Source organism: Lethenteron reissneri, chromosome 4 (genome assembly GCF_015708825.2).
Source record: "Lethenteron reissneri isolate LAM-NWPU_2019-01 chromosome 4, ASM1570882v1, whole genome shotgun sequence".
Lineage (NCBI taxonomy): Eukaryota > Metazoa > Chordata > Hyperoartia > Petromyzontiformes > Petromyzontidae > Lethenteron > Lethenteron reissneri.
This window is the reverse complement of record NC_083782.1, coordinates 6,577,224-6,603,483: the sequence shown is the minus strand read 5'-3', so window position 1 is coordinate 6,603,483 and position 26,260 is coordinate 6,577,224. Positions and strand designations below refer to the sequence as shown.

At 48.4% G+C, this 26,260-nt stretch overlaps 1 protein-coding gene across 2 annotated transcripts in view; it reads right to left on the bottom strand.

Annotated features, from left to right (window-relative positions):
• Positions 1-26,260, bottom strand: part of LOC133349375 (sperm flagellar protein 2-like) — a 43,103-nt gene that overhangs the window by 13,108 nt on the left and 3,735 nt on the right. Inside the window, exons 4-21 of one of the 2 annotated variants that reach the window (XM_061562753.1) lie at positions 20,064-20,234; positions 19,399-19,539; positions 16,885-16,961; positions 15,527-15,647; positions 14,917-15,105; positions 14,263-14,450; positions 12,850-13,012; positions 11,617-11,836; positions 10,857-10,945; positions 10,389-10,460; positions 9,386-9,489; positions 8,362-8,648; positions 7,099-7,153; positions 5,649-5,818; positions 4,091-4,258; positions 3,200-3,295; positions 1,737-1,858; positions 619-746 (exon numbers count right to left, since the gene is read on the bottom strand). In XM_061562753.1, the coding sequence (XP_061418737.1) occupies positions 619-746; positions 1,737-1,858; positions 3,200-3,295; positions 4,091-4,258; positions 5,649-5,818; positions 7,099-7,153; positions 8,362-8,648; positions 9,386-9,489; positions 10,389-10,460; positions 10,857-10,945; positions 11,617-11,836; positions 12,850-13,012; positions 14,263-14,450; positions 14,917-15,105; positions 15,527-15,647; positions 16,885-16,961; positions 19,399-19,539; positions 20,064-20,234 (2,561 nt within the window). Of the gene's footprint in view, positions 1-618; positions 747-1,736; positions 1,859-3,199; positions 3,296-4,090; positions 4,259-5,648; positions 5,819-7,098; positions 7,154-8,361; positions 8,649-9,385; positions 9,490-10,388; positions 10,461-10,856; positions 10,946-11,616; positions 11,837-12,849; positions 13,013-14,262; positions 14,451-14,916; positions 15,106-15,526; positions 15,648-15,794; positions 15,814-16,884; positions 16,962-19,398; positions 19,540-20,063; positions 20,235-26,260 lie in introns of those variants that run through there. The other variant, XM_061562761.1, reaches the window with a different exon arrangement.

Below are 26,260 nucleotides of genomic sequence, written 5' to 3'. Positions count from 1 at the left end.
ATTCACATTCTGATAAGCTCCCCCCTCTCCTCCCCCTTAACTTGTATTTAAGAACTTGCATCTTGGAATCCCTGCCTCACATGATACAGCAAATCTGGCTGTGACGGTCCCACCTGATGACGGAGACTTGTGTTGCCTCCGAAACGTCGTGATTTTTTATTATTTAATTTGTATTAATTTTTATTTCATTTTTTACCTACGTGACTTTACCGAAAAAACTAAGAGTATGAGATGGCAGTATGTTCGGGAGCTAACTGCCGACGTCGAGGTCTGCTCGCCACGAGAGGGCTTCGGGAGAGATGTTGCCTAGTGTTGCTATTCCTCTTCCATTGAAGGAGAGCAGACTACAGTGGTTTACTACGTGGTCCGTAGTTTGGGTTGCATGGCCACAGTCGCACTCCTGTGGCTCGTGCCTTTAATTCACATCTTTGGAGATGTGTGCATCGGCCTGTTGATGGTCTGATGTGATTGATGGTGAGACCAATATCTTCGAGGAGGAATGATCAAAGCCAGGAGGGGTGAGGTTTGCGTCGCGAACGAGGAGTGAGATTGACCGATTTGACGCCGCTTCCTTTTTGCCAAAATGCATCGTGGGTGCGTGAAAGTGCAGAGACACACCTGATATCGTAAAGATGGTGCATGATGGCTTCTCTTTCCCGCCTTAAATTGTGAAACACCGTTTTGCAGTTGGAAATGTACGTCCGCTCCATGTTGTCCCAAAAACCACCGAGATAAGTGGCCATCTCCTACACAAAGGAAGGGCGGACATTGGTGCATGTGAAGCATTGTATGGAGTGTTGCCGCTAGGCATAAGGTAAACCAAGTAAAAGTTTAGGCCCCAAATCGTTCAAGGGGCCTCTAATTCATGAAATAAATTAGGGTGCACCAATTATCAGCGAGATCTCAGATCCTTATAAAAAATATAAAAACAGCTCATAATGCTAACGACAATATTGAAAAATTCTTATTGCAATTAAATTATTACCTTATTTATTTTGAACAATTGTGATATCTTTACGTGGCTTGTCCATCCTATAATGTTGTTAGTCAGACAACGCACCCAAAAATAACTTCTGCTTCGGGAACTCAGCGGGCAGGGGCCTCCGCTGACTGTATGTATGGATGTGTAGTCACATAGAATCGGTCACGTAGCAGCATAGCGCTGGCTGCTGGCAGGGAAGAGGATCTGCAGCTTACAGCAGCCCTGACTGACAGCAGGCCACGTGATAGACCAGAGAGGGATCTAGGGGAAAGGCCACGGAAGGGGCACATCGAGAACCCGCTGGTAGGTTCCAGAAGGGGGCGTGGCCAGGAGCGGAGCCAGGCCACGCTGGCAGTATAAGAGGGGCCCCCCCCCCGGGAGGAGACCTCGGGGCTGTCGTTTGGAGTGGGATCCTGTCGTGCTGCTGGAGTCTTCGCCGTCGTCACCGTCTTCACCATCTCGGCGTCGCCAGTCAGGCAGTCTAACAGCTGTCCTGACTGGAAACTGTAGTTACTAAGTGTTACTGTCAGGCCGTGTTAATAAACACAGTGCCTCCTACTCTTAGTGTCTCTGAGTCACTACATATGTATGCTGAACTTCTTTCGCACTGTACGTAACCGACCGTGCTAACCGGAGGTGCAGACTGCAGGTAGCATGGCGATACAAACCCCGTATGTTTACAAATTATATCCCGTTCGCAAATGCTTCCCCTTGGCTTTAGACGTAATGTGTTGATAACAATGTGTCCAGATACCAGAGTCAGGGGCTGGTCCACATACTCCCACTCAGAGCTCCCAGGTGTTGGGCCTGGTGGGACGGTCTCGACTGCGATGGGCTCCGGAATGGCTTGCTCCTTCCCGCCACCCTTCGCTTTGCCTAAACGTTCACGTGGCATAGTTTAACAAGTCAGACACAGATTCAGGACAAACGTACGATGTAACTCAGGGGTGGGGAACCTTTTCTCTGCCAAGGGCCATTTGGATATTTATAACATCATTCGTGGGCCATACAAAATTATCAACTTAAAAATTAGCGTGTTATATTTGATCAAACATTTAATTAACTCACCCCTAATGTGATCGCTAGAACTGCTTCTCTTTGGCGAGGCGTGTGATGTTAGCTGGTATTGATGATGTTGCTACTCGCAACTGCTTTTCCAAGTTTGCTCCTAGATTTATTGAATTTCGAGTCCTGCCTGCGGTTGCCTTGGCAGGGCCAAACAAAATTATTTTGTGGGCCTTATACGGCCCACGGGCCGGACGTTCCCCAACCCTGATATTGCAATTGGTATTAGCCAAACATCCCAATGCTGAAAGATTGCCATTACACACATCAGCAGCAACATCGCCCCCTACTGCTAAAACTTGCTAGGACCATCCTGAAAAAGAGTTGGGACTCAGTCTTTCCTGGGTAAATAACCGCAATCATAATAATAAAACAATACATGCATTTATAATAATCACGTTTATCAGCCGTAATAAAACCACTGCTGGATTAAGGCCTTCTCAAACCGTCGCCATCTGCCATGGTCCTGCACTGCAAAAATCCATATAGCACCAGCACAACAGCTGATTTCATCTCTTGATGTCTCCTATGGACATAATCTCAGTCATATAGGGGTGAAGAGAAGGCGCGGTGGTTTGCGCACTGCGCTAGGAAATCCTACAACCTGAGTTCAATTCCTAGCCATGGCTAACACTGGTGGGGAGTGATATCTGAACCGGATCTTGGGGTACTCCCCTCCATGTCTTAGCAGGGGCGCCACGGCAGCGCGATGTTAACTACCTCACCTGGCATACAGGAGGTCGTGGGTTTGATCTCGACCCTGACGCCTATATATTTGGAGTTTGCATGTCTCTCTCCCCGTGGACGCGTGGATCCTTCTCCAGGTCCTCCGGTTTTTCTCTTTCAAATTCATGAACGTGCGCTTAAGAGTATTTGGCTGCTATACATTTCCACGTGATAAGCCGCTTTGTTGAGCGATTATTTGTGGCCAGGTCGCTTCTGAAAAAAGAGCTACGTAACTCAGTGGGTCTTACCTGGAAAAATAAAAAATAGTTCAATAATTTCTAAATAACAAATTGTTTCGTAATTTATAAATATTTGCTTTAATATATATAGTTTATCAATGAGAAAACAACTACGGGCCAAATAACTCCCATAACAGATTCGGCGTGGGGAGGCCTTCATTAGGGGAAGCAAAGGAACAGCACCCACCAGAGCGAGGGGGAGATTTCCCTTTCTTCTCCTTGCTCTTCGCCCGTTCCTTCTTGTCCGCTGATGCCGGGGACTTTGATGTTCTTCTCCGTGAGCCTGCGAAGCCATTGAGTATTCCAAACCATCGTTTCCGTATTTACAAATTCACGAGCGATAATTTACCAGCCTGTGTCAGACTAAACAAAGGATCCATTTGCACGAAATATATCTTCACCGTGACCTTGTCCGTGCACGTGTTTCGTAAGGATCTGGCGTTAAGTGCTATGACGTCATCCCGGCGTCAAACAGCCCTATAGGTGTGTGAGATACTGCACATGACGGACAAACACTTGCACATTATACGAGAGTAATGATCGTTTTAATGTCACCCTTAGGCAGAGCCAACATGTCACCGCAGTGATTAGGGAGTGCTTGTTCGCATTAAGCCCCTGAACCACAAGGCACCAGGAGGCAATAATGACTACACTGAACTGATTGTTCCTTACAAGGATGAGTGCGTTATGCATAAGGTTGTCCAATTTTCCTGCTGCTGTCTAAAATATTATGACCATAATTTTGACTCTTGAGTTGGTGATCTAAAACAAGACTCAAAATTATTCTCGCTATATGCTGATGTCACGTGATACGCAAGGTATGATGGGAGGATCAATCCGATGGTCACAAACCTCTATCTTCCAGTAACATACGCTCTATACATCCAAATGGTACATAAGGCAATTGGAGGGTAACTATTGTTTGAAACTTTGCACAGCACACCTTGTGACAGATTACAACGAATTTCCATACATTACAAAGCACACGTGAACATATTTGAGCGCTATAAGTGAATGCGGGCGTTGAAGGGAGCTGTACAGTTGTACAATTGAAGATGATGGCAGCTCTGCCACCCACCTTTAGGGGATCGGCCTGGAGAGGCGCCCTTCTGCTGGGAGCTCATGGTTGGTGTGCTTGGTACTTCCCCAAGCATGCTAGGAATCTCTTCTTCTTGTGGTTGGTCACTGTCGACCATAGGAGGCTCTTGGATAATGGCTGCTGTGTTATCCTCCAACAAAGGCTCCTCTATGCACACAATCAGGCAGAAGGAATTCAAAAAGGGCGTCAAGATCCAATAATTAACTGAACCATTAATATACATTCTCAAGCTCACGGTACATGTGCAGTGTTCAACACGGAGGCACACACTCTGGACTGGGAGGCAACACTTTTATTTAACAACTTCCCTAGCGGGTAAAACTGAACCTAACTCGGGTTCTATAGTAGGTGATATGGCTAACTATGAGAGTAGCGAGTTAACTCTAAACGAAGACCTGGAGACGACAAAACATGGGACCCAGGCTTGATTCCACAGACGAGCCCAGAACACTCCCGGGACTGCCCCTTCATGCTCCTCCCCCTTCGAGATCTTTCCTGAAGGATCCCGACCGAGCATCACGTGCCCCACTCACGCTACCACGTCCTCCCTTGCCCTGTCTCAGGCCATCACCAGGACTAAGCCCCCCAGGGCTGGCTGACATGCCGTACTTACTCTGGTGCTAGAGAGAGGCTCCAGACGCACAGTTGCACTACTGTAACAGTAGCTGGCGCGAACACCCGAGTGACACCATTTATCTTCTTGGTTCTTTCGGTAAAGTCACGTAGAATGGAAATAATACGCAAGCAGCCGTCCTCAGGTGGAGAACAGGTCTGCCTGTTCTCCACCTGAGGATGGCTGCTTGCGTTGTGGCCGAAACGTCGTGAGAATTATTTTATTATGTTTTATTTTAATTATTTTATTATGTTTTATTTTTATTATTTTATTATTTCCATTCTACGTGACTTTACCGAAAGAACCAAGAAGATGAATCCTTGCAGTCACGAAAGCTTTAAATCGAAAAAGACACCATTTATGTCACTACACATGTATCGAATCCCATGCAGGCCTTGCTTTTCCGAATGAAGTCCTTCTTTCCAAAAACACTCCATCCTGATATCGCTCGCCTCTTCATTTAATAATTTTGTTCCCGGTCAACCTTTAATAATTGCAAGAAATATACGGTGTGTACATTATTGTGTTTTCCCTTTGTGTTCGTCTGCTAGTTTCTCTGTGATTTTTGTGAGTAGATCGTTTTAGTTTTGCACGTATTTCTATTGAGTCCAACTGTTGCAGCGGTTTTCGTTCAAATAACCTCTTCAAACATCTCCTGCAGTTCATTTTTTCGTAATATTTTGAATTCTCAGCAAAACTTGTTGTACCTGCGTTTTGTCTTACTCATATTTCCTTAAGTCCAAATGATCTGTTTACACACTGTTTAATGTGGGGGGGGGGGGGGGGCACACACGACGATCAGGATATAATTTGCGTACTCTCAGCCATGCAGTCACAATGCAAAGAATTGAACGCAATGCTGCCTCTTATGATCTGTGTAAATCAACGAGCTTATGCAAATCCACTGATGGGAATTTGTATTACCTTCAGGCCTACTGATTTGCTGCTTGTGCAGAAGGGTTTCTTCAAAGATGCGCTTCATTCCCTGGTAAAACAAGTCCTGATCTGTCTCGGCACACACACTTTGCAGCACTCCGTGCCTAGGCCCAAACCACTGCTCCAGGTCAGGCCAGTGTTTTTCAAATCCTACCAGCCTACATGCACACAACACGCGCACAAAAATTAAAACATCCACAACAGCAAATACTAGTCGCTACTAAACGGTACGTCTCTGCTCATGTGTCGTCTTCGCAATGGCTAGTGTGACAAACATTTTGAGAGCTTTCTTTTCTTTGAGTGCCAGTAAACAATATTTTCTCCACAATACAGGATTTTTTTGGTTTAGATCGAGTTAATATAAATGTGTCGTTAAACCTGCCACCACCCGACAACATCCAATTAGTAAGGTAAGATTGTAAATCTGAGTACACAGATTGTAAATATTGTAGATTTGCTCTCCAACACACCGGTGTGCTGTACTTGTAACGAATTGGCATATTCTGTTTGCTTAACAAACCTTACTAATTGGCTGTGCCGGGTGGTGGCGGGTTTAACGACACATTTATATTTACGCGATCTAACCCAAAAAAACCTATATTATGGATGATATTAGTCACGTGTTAAATATTTTCTCGACGGTGCTATCAGTGTCATGCAATAGAGGACGAGCATTCACTTGAATCCCTCACAGAGCAGCACGACCCCTTCGCAGTCAACGGAAACAGATGTCACAGAGCGACCTCTGAGATCCCTTCAAGTGATTTCTGGTCCACACAGTAGACAGCAGCACTTTTAAACTCGCTCTGCCATTGAGGGTTAATATTTCGTCGCACAACTGTTTAAACTGATGTTCTTTTAATTCTTAGAGATTGAATTTACCCAAATTAAGTACAAAATGCAATTTTATCGTGGATTCTCTTGGGTTCTTTCGGTAAAGACACGTAGGTGAAAAATTATAAATAAAAATAATAAAATAAATATTAGAAATAAAGAAATCACAACGTTTCGATTGCAACACAAGCAAACATCATCAGGTGTGACAACCACAGCAAGGACATTTTTACTGAAGTGGGAGAGAACCAAAGAGTATGAATCCTTGCAGTCACGAAAACTTCAAATCTAGAATTGTAGATCTTTGTGCAATCTTTCCTGACCAGGATGACATCATCAACTCAATACACTTGAGAATCTGGCGTAATCAAAAGCGGCTGTCTGGGTTCAAACCCAGGATCTTAGCGCTGTGCTCTGATCTCTAAGCCACCCGGCCACCTGTCATTCAGATGGACATTATGGATGAGCAAGTAAGTAACGAGACAAAAGCTTATAGATAGAGGGAACAACACCTTGTGACTGACCATAGGCAGACAAGAAGAATAAATAAGGGTGCTACGGCGAGGCTAGGGTGGTGCCAGGACTAAGTGCTGGCAAGCGTTACTTGTTGGGTAGTTGATCCAGGTCCACCTCCGCTCCGTTTTCAACAGCCTTGGCACCTGCAAGATAAACTGCGCTTAACAAATGCTCTCAATGCTCTCTTAGGTGTGTTTTGTTTTTCCGGGTCGCTCTGCGTGACGTACGACGTTTCGCTCGACGTGCTGGGAGAGTTTCATCAGCAACTGAACACTTCATTCCGAAAAAAACCCGTAACACACATCAGAGATGTGTGTTCAGCATCATCGGGCGAATTGCCCGATGATGCTGGATGCAATTACAAGCGAAACGTCGTACTCAAATTGTAAATGTTGTGGTTTCACGCTTCAACACACCGGTGGGCTAAAGCAGTGAACTATTTGTCTTTTGTCAACGTGACACTTTTTTACTGATTGGCCGTGTCGGGTGGTGGAGGGTTACGACATATTTATAAATAACACGATCTAAACACAAAAACGTTGATTATGAATAATATTGGTCGCGAAAGCCTACGTGTTAGAGTTGCACGCTTGGAATTCAACTGATAGACCGGAAGTGGAGCACATCGCTTAGAGAATATAAGCAGGTTACAAACATTGCATTAACTGTTAAGAAAAATTAAGCGGGCTTGGGCAGGATACATTGCTATAGCACGGATGATGGCCAGAGTTACAAGGAGGGACACACGCCTCAGAGGACATGCACCATGCACTGTGGAGATGGAGCGACAACATCAGCTCATGTGCAGGTGCTTAGATGCATTCTTGCATTGTGAGACCCTGATAGTGTCGGCAAAGCCTTTATCCAGCAGTGGGTAGGTCATGATTGATGATGATGATGAATGAAGGTTATAGCGCTGGAAATAAATATAGTTCAGTGCATGCCAGAGATGGTGATGACTTTGGGAGGAAGCTATCATCAAGCAGTGGATAGATCAGGGCCTCTGATGAAGTGCTACAACTCTGGGCATGAATGAAGTGATGTGTACGACTACGGCTACTATTTTTATTTCAGCAAACAAGGTCTGCAGAATTATATAATTATTTTTCAGAAGCGACCTAGCCACAAGTGATAGCTCAACGAAGTGGCTTATGTGGAAAATTCTAAGAGTCAAATACTCCAAACGTATGTTGATTCTAAATTTGGAGGTAAAAACCAGAAGACTAGGAGTAAAATATAGGCGGCCACAGGGAGAACATGCATACTTCAAATATACAGGCGTCAGGATTTGGCATCGAACCCAAGATATCCTGTATACCAGGCTACTGTGTGTGCGCGTGTAAGTCCTCACAAGACGCACTCTCAGCTCTTTCGAACACAGCGCTGTTGGACAGCGTGAGGACCAGAGCCAGGTCCAGAGCGGGTGGAGGAGGTGGCGCTTTGGGTGGGGCAAAGGGGTCCTGCACCAGCAGTGACACCTTTCCGCTAGCGGTGCCGCTACCCTGCTGCCCCAGCTCCTTCGAGCTTCCTTCCTCGAGGTCTTCGTCCCATCCAGTGAGGGCCTTCTCCAACAGCTTAGCCTGTTGCACTGTCGCAGGAAAGCCGTCTAGTATCCAGCCCGTCTGCTCCGGCAATTCCCTGGACCACCAACACACGGATACACACGGCTTTGGGTGCGTCTCACCAACGCTAAGCAATTCCTGATACAGGGATACAATCAAAACGGTGTTTCATAGTTTTTTTGCCATTGAACCAGACCAAGAAATGTACAAAAATAAATCTAATAGGATTGATATATGTCAATACACTTCAGGATGTGTTTATAGCATCTAAATGTAAGACAAAATAGTGGAACGTGCATCATAAAGAAAAAGGAAGCAAATACAGAAGAGCTTGCTTCTCTTTTCAGCGATGACAATGGGGCGCAATGGGCAGGTCCCAATACCCACGCTTACCCACACATTTCACTTGTCATCCACATAAATAAGCGTGAATAAACATGGGAATTAGGATGGATTTCCTGCCACTTTGGGATAATTATGCATCTCATCTGTGCTTTGGACGGTGAGTGGAGCACGTCATTCATCCTATTATGGCATTCAGCCTGTTAACTGCACCAAAGTACAGATAATAGTCTAGCTTCATTCTTTTCTGGCCTCATGCTCGACTCATGATACAGGCAAAGGGTAGTGTTACCCCGAGTAGTGGGCAGTGTTAGCTAATAAGTGGGTGAGAGCATAAGCAGTAGGCAGGGCCAATGCAGACAGAGGGAAGGATTGCCATCTCCCCATGTGTCCTGGCTGAGTCTCCTAGAAATGTGCCGTGATTGGGCGACGTGAATGCACGGTGGAAGTCAATGAGACTGCCCCACAAACCTCAACGCCTGCAGCACAAGAAATACGAGAAGCTGGTCAGGGACCACGCCTCCCTGCGCCAGAACTTCAGACGCTTGTCTTCCCAGCTCCACGCGGCACGGCAGCTACATCAGCCACAACAACGGCAACCACAGCAACAATTCTCCCTGGGCATAGGTGGTGGCACCACAATGATGATAACCCCCCCCCCTGACTTGTCAAATTTTTGGGATGAATATGCTACTTTTTTTTTTTAAACACAGTTGCTAAGCACAGGACCCAAAGGCCCAAAACCTCAAGCAGCCAGCAATAAACTGGCACATTCGAAGTTGCAATAGATAAGGGTCTAACGCATTTCTTATATTGAATATGGTTATTATGAGAGCTTGGAAAAATGGATGCAGTCCAAAGTGGAGGGGCAGTGTTAGGGAAGTCTGGGTGATGAACACGGTACAGATGAGCCAAAACAAGTCAGTGCCTGGTAGACCAAATCCTCAACACGGGTGGAGGAATCAATGAGTGACGGTGATGGGAACAGTAACAGTGTGGTAGTAGCGATACAAGAGTGACAAGGAGGCGACAGGCCGCCGGTGAGCAGGTGACAGGAGTGCATCAGCGAGGGCTGGCAATTGGAGAGTGCTGCCCCCCGCAGTTATTGCTATAGAAGGAAACTGCATTTCAGCTGGACCCAAAGAGTGACCAACGTAGAAGTAAGAAAAAGCTTGTACAATGAAGTGATAAGAAGGAAACTGGCACTATTTGGACACATATGTAGGATGGACAACAGGAACATTAAAAGTGTATTGTTCGTAAAAATGGATGGAACAGGAAAGAGAGGAAGACCTAACAGAATGGCTTGGCGACGTAAGAGATTCACGCCAGAAAAACGTGCACTACTTGAGCATATTAGCACAAGACAGAGAAAAGTGGAAACTAATGACAAAATGTGCAGTGAACACCTAAGGGCTTTCTGCCCATGGATTGTGATGATGTGATGATGCACCACGTAGGTGCGGTGCCAGACCTCAGCATGGGTCACAGGGTCGGCCTCCTCATGATTGTCATCCCCTTCTGCCACGATCCTCTCATCGTCCTCCTAACAAAGAGTTCCACAAACTTCACTTAAGCGTTCACATAAAAACGATCCAATCCTGAACTCATGACTTTAAACTGAGTTTTATTATTATTAAACCAATGCTACCGGAAAATGCTGATCCAGAATGGCCATAGGGTTATGAACCAAAGTGCGATTAATATTATTATTTTATATGGCGAGAATGATTGTGTAATTTACTATATACAATTCAGCACAACAGCAGAACATGGATGTTATACAATTCAGCGGATAACAACTACTGTAGCTTGTTTGTACATTGCTCACTCGTGTCCTCTCCTACAAACGAATGAATTTGGTAGAACAAGTGCTTTAAATTCCTGCTTATTATATTTGGTCAGAAATGAACGAGGGTGCCTTCAATCACTCAGTGGAGACCTCATGCTCAGTGGGGTAGAGGCTTGCATTGTAGGTCTCCATAGACTCGAGCAATAGAGCAGACACGTTCAACGTCACCAGCCCACAATCTGGAGGCACAGACAGCACATCCATTAACAGAGTATCAGAAATGCACACTTAGCCACGTGGTCATATTGGACTTCTTTCGCACCGTACGTTCAAGTTAATTTAATAGGTATAGCCCTGTGAGCCATTCGGCTCTTGAATCGGGTGCAACCGCAACAAACAAAAAACAAAAACATGAACAAAAAACATCTTAAAGTGAATATGTGACTAAGTGCAAACAGAAAATCCAAGAAAAGATAGCAAAATATTGCAGAAAAAACACCGTACACCAACGCTGTGTGCATAGCCAACTCATCGGAGGTGCGGGGGAAGGACAACAAAGAGCACACTTATACAAACGTGTGCTCAGCCACACATTCAATTATGTCCACAAAATAAATTCATTTATGCGAGCAGGCATATTATCAACATACTTCACCACGCTGGTCAGTGTGGGTCGGTGAAGGGGAGAGCCCAAGTGCTGGTTCAGCTAGTCATGGCCTGAAATCAAACTTAGGTTGCGATGTTTGTAGCCCAGTAAGCTAACCGCAACGTCATCACTCCCTCCAAATGCAATACATTATTCACATGACCGTAAACATTCTCACAGTCTATGGCTTTTAGTGGGATGCATCCCTCTTACAACAGAGTAGTGCGTTGGTGTATGGCTGCGGGTGTTACACAGGCATCGTACCTTGTGACAGGCGTTGCAGACAGCTGGTTTTTCCCGAGAAGGGCTTTCCCAGAACGCAGGCACGGATGGAGGACGGAGGCAAGGCGACGGGTGGTGCGAGTGACCGTGGAGGACGCACTAATGTGCAAATATGCCGTACCACGTGACCCAAGACGGCATTGTTGGGGGGCGGCTCCACGGCTGAACTGCCATCCACAGCTTGCCACTCTCCTTTCATGCCCTGCAGGGTTAGCGATAAGGAGAAGCTTTAACTGGGCAAGTCTCTGACACGTTTACGAGTCTTAACACGCGTTGCCCGCCGTAACGTTCAAAGTTTCGCTCCATGTTCTGGGAATTTCGTTCGGTACTGAACCAAGTGACCGATTCGGTTCACGAAGAAGCTCTCAGCATGCGCAGTGAAACGTCGAACATCGCGACAAAAACAACAGGCGGTGCAACGTGACGAAGGTGTACTTAGCTTGGCAGGGTGGTTCCGTATTAAGCGCAGCTGTACATTGCTGTTGATTTCCCTTACATTTACTCAAGACCTCCTTCACAAAATAATTTTTTTCGTACCAATGAGCTCTTACCAGGTGCTAAATAAAAGATCACCCATTAATGAATGAATTTTTTCCTGCGACAAACGACACGAATGTGATATAGATTTTTCTTTCTTTCATTAATTAATTGAAGCCTTCATAAATAATGACGACAATAATAATAAACCCACCGGTAAACAAAGGAGCCTTACGGAAAGGCCTGACACACTTTTCCCGCTACTTTCAGTGAATTGGATAAGTTGCTTTGGTCTGGTTGTTGCGAGCCTCTGGCATGGTCTTGGAAAACTTATGCAACTTGCAGAAATGCACATGCATTTATTAAAATACACTGCTTGTAAAGGTACCTTTTACCCTCGTTTTACCATATATGGACAGATGGATCAGAAACATCGACAATGACAAAGAAATTAGAACAAATCAAGATTGAACAAAAGCTGAAAACTGCACAAAGAGATAACGACGCTAGGAAAAGTAAGTGGCCTTGGGTAAGTGGTTGAAAATAACAATGGATTGTCAGCCAAAGGAGGAGATGGAGCGATAAAATTAGCTCATGTTCAGGCGCTAGATGGACAGCACCGTGGTGGGGCATGACGATAACTTGGGAAGGACATCATCGAGCTGTGGACTGCTTGTGGTTGATGAGGATGATTGTGGTGGTGGTGTAGTATCGTTGAAAGAAGTGTGCACACCGCACCAGGTAATCTAAGAAGTCTTGCTCATCAAGCGCTGCCTGTGTTTCCTTGTGGGCCATTGAAACAGTGGACTCGGAAGTGTCCTTTGGGTCGGGTGGGTCGTAAACAGGCAGCTCCAGCACAAACAGCTCCCTCCACTCGCGCAGCAGCTGTTTCGGGATATTCCTGTACAGCAACGCAAGTGTGCACGCTATTAATACTTGGCGAATATTAATTACCTGCAAATCACTTAATTGGGAGTACACAGCAAAAATTGCTCCTAAATGGCAGAATACCTATTTGCAGGCCAGGAGACAAGTCACCGTATGCTGCACAGGGACAGCTGCCACTGGGGGTGCCCTTTCAATTGTGTTGAGATGAGATTTGATGTAATTGGCTTATCGCGTGTGGCTAGCACCAGCACATGATGTGATGGTGTGCCCAGCACCACACCCGGCTGCCTTAGCGAAAGAAGTTCAAGTTTTTCAAGTTTATTTCCCCAGTGCATATTTGTACACACCACAACAGGCACTCATTTAAAGGTGAGTCGACCTCGTGAAGGCTTAGAACCGGATACAAAATTCGGCACTGATGTTAATCGTGAGCCGAAATCGAACTCTGGTCGCCGAGTTTGTAGCATAGACCGCTACACCACCACTCCCAATGTGCTTGGTAAGAATAACACGCACAGAGACAAAGATCGCACATATAGTCTATAACGGACTGTTGGGACAAGCGCTGTTCCCAAAAACCTATGAACCACACACACAAAGACAAAGACCCCCGTATAGGCTTCAACAGACTGTTGGGGCAAGTGCTGTTAGCGAGTATCAGTGAAGACTGCCATGGCACACGAGGGGGTAGGTGGCCAGCACCACATCCGACCGCCTTTGTCTCCCTAGTGGCGGTGTTTACACACCACACCAGGTACTCATTTGAGGCTGAGTCGACCTAGGGGAGGCCCACGACAGATTCAGATAATCGTCACTGGTGTTGGCCGTGAGCGGGAATCAAGCTAGGGTCGCCGGGCTCGTAGCGCAGTGCGCTACCCACTACTCCGCCACTCCCAAGGTGGTAAGAGTAGCATGTAGGCCTCGGCAAGGTAAGGTAATTGTACCCTTTTTACCGGGTAAAAGGGTAAAGGTGTCGACATGCCAAGGGGTAGGGTAAAGGGTAGGGTAAAAGGTAGGCTCGTTGCTTTTTACCTTTTACCTTACCTGCTAAAGGGTAAAAGGTAGGGTAGAGTGATTGTATTGTGGTAAGGTAAAAGGTAGGGGGGTAAAGGTAGGCTCGTTGTTTTTACACTTTCACCTTACCTTGCCGAGGCCTAGTAGCAGGTGTAAAGACAAAAAACAAAGATTCCCCATATAGTTTTTAACAGATTGTTGAGCCAAGTTCTGTTCCTGAAAATCTATTAAGCGCACACACACACACACCTGCCGGTGAGTTCCCTATACTCGGCCTGCCGCGTCGCCAGGTCCACCACATGCAGCACGATGCCCATGCACATTTGCTTGTGCCAGGCATGCCGAGCAGCCAGGCGCTCCGCCAACAGGCGAGCGTGCAGCTCCCGCTCGCGCTCTGCCTGCTCTCGCTGCTCCTCGCTTTCCCAGCGCGAACGCGCCTGCGTACGTGCACGCGCGCGCACGCATGCACACCACGACGCTTACACACGTGTACGTCCTGAAGATGCATAACAAAGCCTCTCCAAACATAAAGCAGGGGCAGGGAACCTTTACCTTAGTCAGGGCCGAATAAGACTTTTATATTGCATCCAGCGGACCACACATGAACAATAATCATAGAAAAAATAACGTTTGTATGTAACTATGCTTTTACAGTGACAAAAGCGGCTGAGCGTGCAAAAATGTTAAACACTGTTGGCACGTTGAAAATATTCAAATCTATGAGCCAATTACTGTTGCTAAGATGCTTACAGTGACGAATAAATGTTGTTCGCGGGGTTTTTACGGAGCGGTGGGCCTCATTTGGCTATGGGTCAGTATGAAATGAAGTTGTGGGTCAGATCTAACCCATGGGCAGTAAATTCCCCACCTCCGACGTAGTGTGTCATCTGCATACCGACTCACAGCGTCAGCGTCCAGAGCCTCCATGAACTCGCGATGACGGCGTTCAGCGAGCTGGTAGTGGCGCTCCAGACGGTTTTGCCGCACCGTCTCCTTGTGCTGCCGCGTTAGCAGCAGCTGCACGGCAACACGCTGCTCCTGCTGGCTCTGTCTCATCAGCCGTCCCACCAGCTCCTCCACCCGATCCAGCTCCTGCACAATACAGCAACATCTTTTCCAGTGATCCCACACCCCCTGCTTATGAAAGTGACCACTTCTCTGAAATGGAATCGTTACAGGAGAGAACAAGAACTGAAATGGGAGCAAAGAAACGTGGACATGTGCATGCTTGGAGTTGTACGGAGAGAAAGAGGAATACGTGGACTTCAGAAAATATGCAAAGTTAGAAGCACCAAATGGACCCTTAAGATTGAGTGAGCTTGAGCAAGAACGGATGACGGCTGATGGTCGAGATTAACAAATAATTCATGACAATAATATGATTAACAATATTCACGATTTAATAATATTTAGCAAAACAGATGACGCCATTATCTCATACAATATTTCAGAGCATCGCCAATATCGCAGGAACCCCTCACTTAATATACATTTTATAGAGACGTTTCATAACCTCCATATCCCGCTGGGCCTGAAGTTGATGCACCAAAACCGCCCTGCGCCGCTTCTCTCGCTGGTTCCGCGCTTGTCCATCCTCCTGCAGCCTGCGCCGAATCTCCCCCACGTACTCCATCCTGTTAGACAGTCAACATCGTTCATGAGGCTATTAACATATACAAACACGGAGACTATTTCAACCGAGAAGATGGATTCCGGCTTGGCAATCATTGGAAGGATTTGATCAACCATTTCGGGTCTTAATTGATTGTGTTCACGCTTACGGTGACTTTCAGACCGCATTCCATTTTCTGCTCCCCCCTCTTTTTCGAACATAGATTGACTCGTCCATCTGGCCAACTGCCAAATCGCTGTCTGTGGTGCTGACGTTAAGAAAAAACCGCCACTTTTTAAATCCTTTATATTAAGTTCTCTTGCTTGCTTGCTTGCGCGCTTACGACCGTGCAAATCTTTCGGTCGTTTTTAACCCACTTCCCGTGATCCAATCGAGCTGACATTTTGCACACAGACTCGTTGTGCGTGACAATTTATTTTCGTGAAATTTTTTTTCCAAAATTTTCAACATTTTAGGAAATATTTAATTACCAATTGCTTAATGGTGGCAGGCAATCATCTGACCCATAGGTGGCAGCCATCTCAAGCCAGAGGACGAGAGGACTCTAGCCGCCATATAAAGGATTTATAGTGAAAAACTTTGTTTTTACGGGTAAATTTTTTTCAAATTTTCTTGCTGTGGATTTCACAGCTGATGATGATTGCTTGTGTTGCAGTCGAAACGTCGTGAGAATTTTTATTGTTTTATATTTATGTTATTTTATTATTTCCTTTCTACGTGACTTTACCAAAAGAACCAAGAATATGAATCCCTGCAGTCACGAAAGCTTTAAAGAAAGATTTAACATCCCACTCGTAAACTTTTACGAAGCGCACTTTTGTACTTGAGCAGGTATTACAACCTCCCAGGGGCAAAGCCACCGTGTTGGGGGTCAAGGGCTTGTGGACACTGCCAAAATATGTAGATATTGCTTTGAGACACCCACAATGTTAAACGTAAGCTAAACAGGTGAACTGATATAATGATATTAATAATAATTGACACGTTAAATGCTTGTACACGTGACAATTTTATTTGTTTGGCTATGTCGGATGGTGGAGGGTTACATGTCAAAAATTTGTCCACGTAATAATGTGGTCTCACCCAAAATACCAATTATGAATCATGATGTTAAATAAGGTTCGTCCGCAGTACACAGAGTGTGGCAAGAGTAATTAATGATAGCACTAGCAAAATCATGAATCATGAATATATTTTCATGATTTAATTCTATGTGTAGTGTGCAACTGTATACCTACTTGTCTGGATTGTCATATCCGGTACTGACCCTCAACTTCAAGGTTTTCTCAAAGAGATGTATTTCCATCAATGTATTCTGAAAAAACAAAAATGCAGCACGCATGAATGCAGCAAGGAATAGTCAGGTATAAATATGTGAGCGCTGGACACTTGGGATGCCATGATTTACTCCCGTTTCACAATTAAATTGTGTCTAGCTAGGCAGAGTTGATCCAGAGAGGTCGATCAGCGGTACAGCAGGCGGCTCACAATCAGGAGGTCGCGAGTTCAAATACTAATGAAGAGGCTGACTCAGCCCATCATCCTCTAAGGTCGTTGAAAACGAATACCACCCTTGTGGGGAACGCAACAGTGGTTGGCCTCTAAATAGACTCACCTCCCGCCACAGGAATGTGGAATTGCCAGAGCTGTAAATGAGAGGCTTGCACTGCCTCAATGCTCATTGGAGCAAGAATTCACTTTGGCTTCGACAATTCAGGCTCCTAATTTGACTCAAATTGACTCAAAGTCACATGAACCAATTACATACATGTACAAACGGAAAAATTTTGACGCTTACACAATTCGATGCGTTTTTGGTGAATTTAAGAGACGATCTTAATCGATTAATCTGTGCATTATACATATCAACTAGCGTAAACTTAGTCTACCACACTTTAAATATAAAAAAATATATTGCTTTGCTTTTTTCCCCCAATGTTATCCTAATTGCACTATCGGCATCATATTACGAGATGAAGAATCCATCCAGATGTGTTACAGAGCGGCAGTGCAACTCTGTGTATTAGGGAATGGTCCACGCAAGCAGATAACAAAGAGCTGCCTATTCTAGATTTGAAGCTTTCGTGACTGCAAAGATTCATATTCTTAGGTTTTTTCGGTTAAGTCACGTAAGTAAAACATCAAAATAAAAGTTGAAGGGAGGTGGAGAGGGGGGGGGGTTGGAGAGCTTATCAGACTGTGGTATCCCCACGTGCAGTCTTTGATCACCGCTCACCCTCTGCCCCGACACGTTTCCATTCATTGTGTTGAGCACTGCGTGTTGTCTTTGATCACCGCTCACCCTCCGTCCCGACACGTCTCCATTCATTGTGTTGAGCGCTGCGTGCAGTCTTTGATCGCCGCTCACCCTCCGTCCCGACACGTTTCCACTCATTGTGTTGAGCACTGCGTGCAGTCTTTGATCGCCGCTCCTCCTCCCTCCCGATACGTTTCCATTCATTGTGTTGAGCACTGCGTGCAGTCTTTGATCACCGCTCCTCCTCCCCCCCGATACGTTTCCATTCATTGGCTACCACAGTCTGATAAGCTCTCCAACCCCCCCCTCTCCACCTCCCTTCAACTTGCTTATAAGGGATTACATCTTGAATCATTGCTTCACTTGATGCAGCTAATTCGGCTGTGACGGTCCCACCTGATGACGGAGACTTGTGTTGCCTCCGAAACGTCGTGATTTTTCTTTTTCTTTTATTTTTATTTTGATGTTTTACTTACGTGACTTAACCGAAAAAAAACCTAAGAATATAAAGAGCTGCCTCTTAGACCCCTTAAAGTGACCTCTCGCCAAACAGTAGAGGGCAGCACTTTCCCACCCTCCCTGTCAACAAGAGTAAAGTTGGTGGCATGGCAGACAAAATAATGTTCTTTTCTTTCTCAGAACTGGAGTTCACAGAAATGAAAGTGCAGAACTAAATTTAATATAAAGGGGTTCTGTGTGCGCACTTGTTTGTTACCTGTTGAGACTACCTGTGAGATCTTCACTCAAAACTGGTCTAGAGGAGTTGTACACCCCTAGCTGCCACTGCTATTCAGAATGGCCTGATCTTGAGTTTTAATTATAGTGTGCTGATCTTTACAGGTGTATTGAAAAAATTTGATACTGATACTCCTGCTGTTATGGAGTGACTCATGCAGCCAGCTATGGCTGCAAAGTTTGGTCGTGCATGTTATGTGTATCGTTTATTGTTAAATTTGAATCACAGTTCCTATGATCACTGTTCCATTGTTTTTATAGCTTTAAATTGGTGATTTTGAAAACTTTTGGTTTAGCCATGTTTGTTTGTTGTAGTACAGAGTTAGCCTGATAACTTTAATCTAAATTGTCGTATGGTTGTTATTTTTTGACTTGCATCCCACGGGGATTTTTGCACGCAGCGTTGAAATACGGTGTTTTTTCTGGAAGACTGCTGTTTTTTCCTGGATTTTTCTGTTGCGTGTTGTCACTTTAAGATGCTTCTTGTTGATGTTTTTGTTTATTGCGGTTGCACCCGAGTCAAGAGCCGTATGGCTCACAGGGTTGTACCCAATAAAGGATAACTGAAAAACAAGGCTAAGACCATCGACTCTCTACACTGCAGAACCTGGATTAATCACAGGCAACTGCCTGGATCGGAACCCAGGATCTCAGCTGTGCCAGCTCAGCGCTCTGACCTCTGAGCCACCCGGCCATCGCAAATCCACTCATTCTCAATGTTACGCAATGCCACGTCATTGTAAGTTGTGGCGCAAACTACCTGTGCGATGCGCTGCTGTTGCTGGTGCCTCCTGGCAGTGATCGCCTGGAGCGTGCGGTTGAGTGGTGGCGCAGGAAGGCGCACCGTAGCAGCCTGCAGCTGCGCCATCAACTCATCCTGTCGTCTCCTTTTCTGGTGAAGCTGCAGCACAGGCAATCTCAAAGCATTATCCACGCTACGACAAGCAACAGAGACACCCACCCCCTGCTATCGTCCAAGCATGATAGAACAACAATGAACGGTGTCATGGCCTAGCGGTAGCACCTGTACGTAAGGTAAACTTCTTTCGCACCATACGTAGCCAACCATGCTAATCGGTGCTTAGCTTCTGAGGTCTAACGAGTGTGGGCACATTCCGAGTGATTTGGTCATAGGCAGTGGTTTGATAAAGGCATGCAAAGCAAATATTTGTATATACAGTAAAACCTTGGATTGCGAGCAGAATTCGTTCCGGAAACGTGTTTGTAATCCAAAGCACTCGTATATCAGTTGTGATCACGTGACGCTCGGCAAGACAAAGCGTATACACGTACTACTCGTATTGCAAGACCTCGCTCGTTTATCAAATTAATATTTACTTAAAATGTTTTGCTCGTCTTACTCCCAATCCAAGGTTTTACTGTATTTATTATGGCGAGGGCATTTAAACGACGGGGGTCGTTCACCTTCGTCTGCTCTCGCTTGCGCTGCTCCATGAGGGTCTGTTCGTGAGCCTCGCGCTGCTTGAGTTCCTGCATGACGCGCCCCGCCTCCCGCTCTCGGGCTCGCTGTTCAAACGTGTTGGTCAGCTGCTGCAGGTTCACATCCACCTGGCGTGCGACTTTACCCTTCAGCTGCTGTTCACGTGCAGACAAGGCATTATGAATATGATGATGATGCTGCCAACAACTCACATTCAATAGTCACTTATTCATATTTATTTTGTTTAATCGGGTGAGAACTCAAGAGAACAGGCGAGTTGAGTTTCCAAGAGTGACCTGGGGTATTAATCTGCCAGTAGGGGGCATTAACTGCTCTGTGTATAATGCGCCTTAAAATGTGAAGTACCCGTCGAGGACGCTTGACAACGGAGTTGAGGCACACGTATATTTATTTAACAAGTTGCCAGTACAGGACAGCACTAGAGGGGGTAGCGGCCCCCTCACCCGTATAACTCAGGGAATACCCCTAGCTATCCATAGCCTATCCCCTGAGTCCTCCACTAAAGAGCTAGGGGAGGCTGTCTGGCCCGACACTGGTAATCGGGCTACGGTACCCGGAGTCCCAGAGCACTGGCTCTGGTTCACGGGACCACGCCGCTGGCTCGAGCCTGATCCCGTGGGGCCCTGATAAGGGCGGCGATCAGGGGGAGTCCAGGGCTCTAGCTACGACGTCTTCCGACTTCTTAGCTTAACTATAACATAACTGACTAAGCCCATATAACGACCCCTTTTTATACCCAACCCTCCTTGAGGGGTGGGGCCCCGGGGGATCGTAACGCCGAACCAGCCCCCCCCCAGGGTGTCTGGCTCGGACGTCGCAGAGGGCATCTCCCTGTGCACACACGTAGCCCCGCCCACTGTGTTTCTTTCCCATAGGCTGCCATGCATAACGGCCCTCTCTCTAACATCCCTACATCACTCCCCCCCGCATAGCTCGCAGCCGTCCCGGCTGCAACAATTTCAACAAATGAATCTTTACCCCTTGACTCCCCCCGTGTGTGCCCCATTTTTTCATTTAACAGAACGAGAATTGAACAACAACACTAACAATGCCCCTAAAGGGAGAACAAACCGACGCGCCCCCCCCCCCGAATAAATACGAAATCCGTAGAGGCAAGATATGTACATTTCCCGGAACCCTCAGCGCACACACAACACGCACACAAGACGCACACACACACACAGCCATAATACAACAACGCGCCAAGAGCGCCACACGAACGCAGCGTCCAGTAACAATAGCACACGAAAGTGTACCAGAAAACGCAAAAAAAATAAAAAAATTTTTTTCTTATTTTCGTTTCGTTTTCACTTCTTGTTCGCGTTCCAGTGTTTTTATAAGAGTCTGCGCATTTTAGCGCGCGTCCTTGCCGCAGGCCCGTCACAAGGGCCAACCTCAGATGGCGGACCATTCGGTGGCCGCTGTCCCATCCGAGGCGAGTCCGCAATTGGAGTGGCGGGACCCTCGGCATCCCCCGTGAGGGATGTGCGCGAGCCCGTCATTCCGGGAGAACCTGGGGGCGGGGCAACCGGCAAGACGTCAGGTGAGATCAACAGAGGCGGACCCTCCGGGTCGGTCGACCCCTCACATGCTTGGCCCTGCGCGTGTGGAGCAGAGCCCCGCACCGCAACGAAGGGTTTTAGTCTAGAGGGGTGAACGAACCACCGGCGCCTCCCCCACTTGATACGAACGCACTGCGGTCGCAAAACCTCGACCACCTCGACGGGGCCCCGCCATGGCCGTACCAGTTTCGAGGAGGTCGCAAGCGGTACCTGGGGACAGTGCAGCCATGCCCTGTCCCCTGGCTTCCACTGCAGCACGTGCGCGCGCGCGAGTCTGAGGCGCTCATTCGCCTTTTGGCGCATGCGGGAATTGAGCATGGCAGCATCCCGCGCCTCAGTTAGCTTTTGAAGGTTAAATTTAACGTGCTCGTCCAATTTTATTTTACCTAGAGGCGCGGGGATCTGCAGCTGTGCCCGAACAGGTGGGTCATGTTCGCGACCATACATGAGAAAGAAGGGTGAAAATCCCGTGGCAGCATGGGGGGCCAATCGATATGCTGCCAGGACCCCTTGAATTTGCAAGTCCCAATTGGTCTGTGACTCCGAAACCAGGTGCGACAACATAGACGTGATGGTACGATGCAGACGCTCGACCATCCCGTCAGTTTGTGGGTGATAGGGAGAGGTACGAATCTTCTTTGTACCTAGGAGATCACAGACTTGTTTGAGGAGGTTCCCGGAAAAATTTTTACCCTGGTCGGTCAGCAGCCGCTCCGGAGCACCTTTGTCCATGACGTAGCCTTGGACAAAGGCGTCCACGATGGCTGCTGCCGACTGATTTGCCAGGGGCCAGGCCATAGGCCAGCGTGTGAAGTATTCGACCCCTGTTAGCAAATATCTATTGCCCCTAGGGGTGGCGGGAAACGGCCCCAGGATATCCAACGCTACGAGTTCGTTCACCCTGGAGACTGTGATGGACTGCAACGGCGGGTTCGACTCCCGAGCTGGTGGTTTGCGTTGCGCACACCGGGGGCATGCTGCCAGCAGATCCGTGACATCCCGTGTCATGCCCGGCCAAAAAAAATCCAGCTGGAGCGAGGCGAGGGTCTTTTGGGTACCCAGGTGGAGGAGGCGCTCATGAGCAGCCCACACCACCTTACCCCGTAACCCCGCAGGAACTACCAGCCGGTGACGGTGGGATTTACCGTCCCAATGCATGAGCAAGCCTGCGTGTATTTCCCAATTGTCGGCATCACCCGTCCCACACCCCCTCTCCCTGGCGCGACGACGCAGCGCGAGGAGGGAGGCGTCCTCCATCTGGAGGCGTCCCCACTCAATCACAGGCAACCCAAGCAGGGAATCCCTTCCCTGTTTCCCGATCTCATCGGGGAGCGATGTGTCAACATCGGCGGCGGCCGCCAGGACTGGAACCGTCATGTCCCCAGCTGGCTTGCAACGCCCCGACCCCAGGAGGCATGCGCATTCGGAGGTGGTTGGCATGCGCGACAGAGCGTCCGCATTTGTGTGGCGAATGCCCTTACGATAGGTGGTGTCAAAATCGAATTCCTGGAGGACCTCCAGCCATCGGGACAATTGTCCCGATGGCTGTTGAACCTTCAGGGCGTACTGCAGTGCCGCATGATCCGTACGGACAGTGAAATGCTGACCGTACAGATATGGGCGGTACTGTTGGATGAAGAAAACAATTGCCAACAGTTCTCTACGGGTGACACAATATTTTTGCTCCGCTGGAGACAACACCCGACTGCCGTACGCAACCACCCGTTCCACGCCATCAACCACCTGGGAAAGCACGCCTCCGATACCTGTGTTGCTCGCGTCGGTGTCGAGCAAAAACGGCCTCGAAAAATCGGGGTAAGTCAAAGGAGGAGCCTTCACCAATGCATCCCGAAGGGAGCAGAAAGCTACTTCCTCATCCCGACCCCAGTGGAACCGAACCCCTTTTGATGTCAAAGCATGTAGGGGTTTGGCAATTGTAGCAAAATTAGCGACGAACCGTCGGTAATATGAAGCGAAGCCAATAAAACTCCTCACCTCCCCCACCGAGGTCGGAATTGGCCAGGAGCTGACACACTGCGTTTTGGCGGGATCGGTAGCAATACCCGAGCGCCCCACGATGTGCCCCAAATAACGCACTGACTCGCGAAACAAATAGCATTTTTGGGGCTTAAATTTCAAATTAGCAGCCCGCATCCTTTGGAAAACCGCCCGCAGCCTCTGGAGATGTTCGTCAAAGGTTCTTCCAAAAACAATTACGTCATCCAAATAAATCAGGCACGATTCCCATTGCAATCCAGCCAAAACCAATTCCATCAACCGCTGGAAGGTTGCCGGCGCTGAGTGTAAGCCCATCGGCAACCGGTTGAATTGGAACAGGCCGTGCGGTGTACGGAAAGCGGTTTTAGGCTTCGAGTCATCGTCCAGAGGAAGCTGCCAGAATCCCGAAAGTAAATCTAGTGTGGAGAAGAATCGCGCTCCCGCCAAGGCGTCCAGCGATTCGTCCATCCGTGGGAGCGGGTATACGTCGGCAACCGAAACCTTATTAAGGCGACGGAAATCTACGCAAAACCGCAACGAGCCATCCTGTTTCTTAACCAGGACAATCGGTGCTCCCCAAGGGCTGGTAGAGGGAGAGATAATGTCGGCGGCTAACATGTCATCGACAGCCGATTTGACATGGTCCTTTTCGGCGGGACTCAACCGAAAAGGATTTTGGCGAATAGGCGCGCTGTCACCCGTGTCAATATGGTGACGCAGCAGGTGAGTACAACCCAAATCGTATTTATTCCGACTGAAAACGTCGGAAAATTCCTTTAGCAGCGATCTAAGCCGTTGGCGCTCTAAATTGGACAGGTTCGTCGATCCCGCACAAAGCGCGTCGAGCCACCCTTCATCGCCGTCCGAATGCGGGTGCGTCCGAGCAGCAGTGTCAATGTGGTTCACGGCAGGTTCCTCGCAGGGCACCGGCGTCGCGTGAGCGAGCACAGTCCCTTGGGGAACCACTACTGTCTGCGACCCGACATTGAGGACCGCGATGAAGGGATCCTCGTCCCCCCTTACGATGGTCTGGGCCGGAATTAAATGAGGCCCATTAACCCCGGCCCTAGACGGCCCCAGCACAACACCCTGATCCCCAACACCCTTAGCGAAGGGCCTACGAAGTTTAAGAGGTACCAGCATTTGTGCCCCCGGCGGCACACGCACTGTTTTTACGACGAACGCCGGTACCGTCGCGAACGCCGTCCGAGTCGCTACAGGGGAAGGCAGGAACGCCATACGTCGCCCCGACGGAAGCTCAATGCATCCTTGGTCGATCAAAATACGAATTGGCATCCTGCCCAAGAAGTCCGTCCCCAGCAGGCACGGAACTGCCAGTGAGGAGGAGACAAAAATCGGCCCCGACAATTTGATGTCCCCGATAGAAATTTGCGCTCGAATCTGTCCCACGATGCCGAGAGAGCCCCCGTTAGCGGCATAGAAAGGGACATTAACCGGTAGCAAAGGACGGCTCTGCACCGGTAGAATATTGTAAATTAGTTCCGAAATAATTGTCGCCGATGCCCCTGTATCGACTATGATGCGTACCTCCACCCCATCAATGTAACCGACCACGGCCGACGATCCCGACGCCGCGGCCACCACGCGATGGGCCAACACGGACCACCGCTCGGGCTCGATTTGAGTCCCCGCAGTGATCCGCGCCGGTCCATCGCAGCGCCCCACCGGCCCCCCGTTCGTTACGGTGCGAGAGTGTGCGACAGGTGGGTGCGTTGGCCAAACATGTGAGGTGCCGCGACTCGCCGGATCATGGTGCTGGAGCTTGGGAGGAGGAAGAGGAGGGCCGGCGTCCTGTCGAGGCGTCGTCCCCCGCTGTCGAGGAGAACGGCACCCCGAGGCGACATGGCCCCGGATGCCGCAGTTGAAGCACCGCGGGAGCGCCGATGGAGACGATGGACGGTCGAAACGCCTCGGCCCGTCCCGACCCGGCCGCGCCCCCGTCGTCTGTTGCCGTCGATGGTCGACGGCATAAAGTTCTTCTGACGGAAGGGTGGCTGCAGCCACCGCACGCCCAGCCGATGCCCTGTTTGCCTTTCGCCGCTGCTGCAGAAGGTTGGCGTGGAGGAGTCGCGCAGCCTGGAGGGAGGTCATTTCTGCATCCCCTTGTGCGATGACGACGATGTCGAGGTCGTCCGCCAAGAGGAGGATCTTCTCCGCGACCATTGCGTCCACGCCGTCGTCGTCCATGCGGGGAAAGGCTGTTTTTGCCAGCGCCAGAAGACTTGTCCGGAAAGCCAGAGGCGACTCTTTTTCACCCCGCCTGCGATCGTAGAACTGCTGACGGCATTCGGCTGAAGGTCCATAGACCCCGGCCAGCAGCTGTAGCGCCATTGGTAGTGTAGCCCGCTTCTCTTTTGGCGCCGACGTGAGTGCGGCGAGCGCGTCCCCATCGAGGAGCGCCGGCAGCGCGCAAAGGGCCTCCTCGTCGGACCACCGCGCCATCTCCTGATGGGCGAGGAAGCGTCGCCGGAAGCCGCCCCAGTCACCCTCCGCACCGATGAATTCTTTCAGCGGGGGCAGTCTTTGGTGAAGCGCAGCGGTCGATGTGGACTCCCGCAGGTTGCTTTCACCTCCCTTTG